The sequence below is a fragment of the Macrosteles quadrilineatus genome, unplaced genomic scaffold (genome assembly GCF_028750875.1).
Source record: "Macrosteles quadrilineatus isolate MER2022 unplaced genomic scaffold, UCM_ALF_1.0 Scaffold_5__1_contigs__length_97177068, whole genome shotgun sequence".
NCBI classification, from domain to species: Eukaryota; Metazoa; Arthropoda; class Insecta; order Hemiptera; family Cicadellidae; genus Macrosteles; species Macrosteles quadrilineatus.
The window spans coordinates 84,245,291-84,249,324 of NW_026542598.1; the positions used below are offsets into that span (position 1 = coordinate 84,245,291).

Sequence of the window (4,034 nt, forward strand, 5' to 3'; positions counted from 1 at the left end):
CACTATCAAAATAGGAATGTTAAAGTTTTTTTTTTGCAAGGAAGTTGCCCAAAGCTTGTACTTGTTGATATTGAACTGTCGATTAGCTAATATAGAGAATGAGCTATTATCGTAGGTCTCATGGTAAGACCTAGACCAGGGACCGATTTAATTCGTCATTTTACTTTATTACCTCTGAAATGGAAAACCTAAGTCCTCTTTTAACTAAGTTTAGTTTTATTCAAATAAGGAACAAGGTTAAAAGGGAAAAAGATTTAAATGAAAATGTTACAGTCGAATTGAAATCCACTTAGTCTGCAGGTTTGCTGCGGCAAGGGCAATTTTACAGACCAATAAACACAGAACAGAGACATCGATGGATAATTAACATTGATGGCCAGAGACTAACGGTCTTTGGGTCTAAATTAAACCCTACTTTGAGACTTACCTAATTACATACTATTTGCATATTTAGGTGAAAGGTAAAAATATTAAATTATTTATGTTCACAAAAGAAACTGCTGTTCCAATCTCACTTAACTTTTTCTGTATCTCAGATATTGTACAGTAAGTTCTTTTGTTTACAAAGTTGAGGTATCCAGAAGAATACAGATTCTGAAAAGTTAAAGAAAACATGATATCAGCTCCGGCCCCAACTTTTGTAACTTTGATAATTCATCATAACTGGACGTGCAGCAAAGAAAGCTGGTTTTTGCTTTCTTTATTTGTATAATACCTATTCTTCATAGGGCATTATGGTTTATTTTTCTATAGACTTCTTATTTAATTTCGTTTGGTGTGTTTTCTATTATTTCAGTTCATGACTTAACTTAAGGTCGCTTAGGATAACAATGAGGGAAAGGGTTTCTAAGCAAAAGGAACGGTTAACCCAAATTTTTTTCTTATTTATCATTGAAACAATCAATAGATTGGTAATGGAAATAAAGATTTTGTTAACATTTCGTCACGGTACAGCAACGAAAAATAGAAAAATATTTAAATGGGTAGCATTTTAATCTTTATTCATAAAATCAAGAAACTAATATTTCTAGGACCTTAGATCACATCTGAATAAAATTGTCCCTGCTAAGTCTTTACTCTTCGTTCGTACTTTTAAACAACTTGTTTCGAATATTTGACTAATGTTTGAAGATACACGTATAATGAATTGTTTGTATGTATGAAGAAAGGTACCATATACCAAAATAAATCAAAAGGATTATGTTTATCGCCATCATTAGTATTATTATTCTATGTATTACAATGTGGTAGTACAAAAGAGGGCAGACAATAAAAAAAGCAAATATTTTACCTCCGGCTGTCTTTGTGTTTGACAGGTGTTGATGTCAAATCACTCTGGAACAGCTTATTTCGCAATCCTTTCCAATTTTTATTTAAATCCAAGAAAATATAATGTTTAAATTTTAGCCCTATCCGATCTTCATTACAAAATATATAGGCTATATAAATCATTATTTGTACTATTTTTCTTGAGTAGAATATTTTACTACAAGTGAACCAACAAGTTTAGTACACTGCAAATATTAGTTGTAAATTTAAACTATGCCATCAAATGCTCTTCAAATATTTGTACAAAACCTTTTCCCCTAAATTTTGATTTAATCAACAGACATATGAATTATTTCGTTTGTTGAAAAGTTCTGGAGACCAAAAGTGCTGAAATTCTGCCTTAAGACATACAGCTTGCAAAAGCACTTTTAACATGCAATTTTGTCATAAATTTTATGTTTAAGTCTCTAAAAAATTATCAAAATCCCTAGCTATAATTATAACAGTTTTTAAATAATTTAATATTAACAAATATTACTAGTTTCTTTTTCGGTAGCCATAAATATTACACACTATGAAATATACACAAGGTAAGTGGATATTTATACAATTCTGTTGCTAAGCAATAAAAGCGAATATAAAATCATTCATTCATAATGACATGAAGAAAAATAAATTCGTATCATTTAAAAATGCGATGGTAAAATGTAAGCTGTAATGGTGCGCATGTACCATATAATGGTGTACATGTTGCGACGGAGAAGAGAGCAATGGAAAAGAGAGTGACGGAGAAGATGGCGACGGAGAAGATGGCGACGGAGAAGATGGCGACGGAGAAGATGGTGACGGAGAAGATGGCGACGGAGAAGATGGCGACGGAGAAGATAGCGACGGAGAAGATGGCGACGGAGAAGATGGTGACGGAGAAAAGAGCGACATGGGAAGATGGCGGCGGAGAAGATGGTGACGGAGAAGATGGCGGCGGAGAAGATGGTGACGGAGAAGATGGCGACGGAGAAGATGGCGACGGAGAGAAAAGTGGCGAAGAAGATGGTGACGGAGAAAAGAGCGACGGGGAATATGGCGACGAAGAAGATGGTGACGGAGAAGAGAAGATATTCGGTACAGTTATATAGTTTTATCTATGAAACTTCAAATAAATTGTTCTCATCAATTCCCCTTTTATTTTTATGATTGTTTATCGTCAACAATCAGCTTCACTAGTTTAAAGAAAACAGTTAAAAATTGTCAACAATCAGCTTCACTAGTTTAAAGAAAACAGTTAAAAAATTATTTTAAATATACTTATAAAAGTAAATAACATAAACATCCCATCCCGTACAACACATTGATAAGCGTTTTCCAGTTATATTCATACAACTTATTTTATAACAATCAGTAAAATGGACAAAATTGTAACTTGTCGATTTAATTGAAGCCTAGATTTCTCACTACATAGAGTAAACATAACCAGAAGCCAGTCAAAGCGTAAGAGCCACAGAGTAAAAAAACACAACTAACTGTCAACTGACAACCTCACATGTTGACTTGCCTTCTAACTACATTAATTAGTGGTATATGAACGAACCGTTAGCAAAATAACTGAAAGAAGGTAAATTTATAAGTCTTGTTTAACATTTTTTTTATCTTACTCCAATATTAAAATGTACTAAGAAGAACATTCACTGTGTGTTCATAGTAGAAGTTCTATCTACTCCTAAAATGTATTGGCCATATGTAAAAGGTTCCTAAAAATCTTTATTTAGTAAAAGATGTATAGTTATAAATAAAATTAAAGTTCTTTGTCAAAAATATTTTTGCTGGTAACGATTTTGTGTTGCATGGTTAAACCATATGATTTTTTATTAAAATGTGAATATATCTTTATTTAAACTTTCTTTGTAGTTAAAATAATTATGGTTGACGAGTAAAAGATATAGATAAAGCATAATTCATATGAGAAAGCACTTCCTTTAGATTAGCTAAAGACCTTTTTTTAGTTTTTTTTATTATTGTATAACTATCTGTAAAACAAAATTGTCTAAATATACAGTTCCCTTGCTGGCTCTTATGATGGCTGGGTAATACATTCGTAAAACATTCACTTGTGCTTTAGTATTTCAACGAACTAGCAAGAACAACTATTAAATACAGCTTTAATAAAAGGAGAGAAATATGTATTTTTTTATCAGCACCAACAAACCAACATGAAACTAATAATTGGACTGTACTAGAATGAGAAGTCTACTAGCAAAATTCATATTTCATGAAAATATATAATAATTTAAATAAATAGTAATAACATATTTGGGTTTATATAACGGTAAGTTACAAATACACTGTTTTAATCTGGAATAATAAGGCATTATGAAAGAAAACACGTAAAATTTTGTTTCAAAAATGTCCACAACCTCAATTAACATTTCATATATACAATTTTTGTAACATGAACTGGGTTCGTTACTATCTGCACGACTGTCAAAAATAGTGAGTTTCATTGCGAGAATTTGAAATGGAAATTACTTACGTTTGCATTATCCAGTTTTGATGATATTCAAATGAAGAGAATGAAACTATGTTCCATCAGATTCAAAAATACTTTCATCAACATCCATAAAATATTTTGCGACAGATGTGACCTATTTACGTATTTTAGTGTATTAATTTGATGTACTGAATTTTGTTATTAGTTTTCCCCTGACCTTGAGTATATTTTCGAACATTGTACGTGAAGGAAAATATGCACGAGACAATTGAAATATTGT

At 31.5% G+C, this 4,034-nt stretch overlaps 1 protein-coding gene across 1 annotated transcript; it reads left to right on the forward strand.

Annotated features, from left to right (window-relative positions):
* Positions 1-2,039: 2,039 nt before the first annotated feature.
* Positions 2,040-2,405, forward strand: LOC128995741 (uncharacterized). The gene has a single exon (XM_054420759.1). It carries the CDS (start codon positions 2,040-2,042, stop codon positions 2,403-2,405), a length of 366 nt encoding a protein of 121 aa, XP_054276734.1.
* The last annotated feature ends 1,629 nt before the right edge of the window (positions 2,406-4,034 follow it).

Coding starts and splice junctions, on each gene's coding strand:
- LOC128995741 (XM_054420759.1), top strand. CDS start 2,040: ATGGAAAAGAGAGTGACGGAGAAGATGGCGACGGAGAAGATGGCGACG.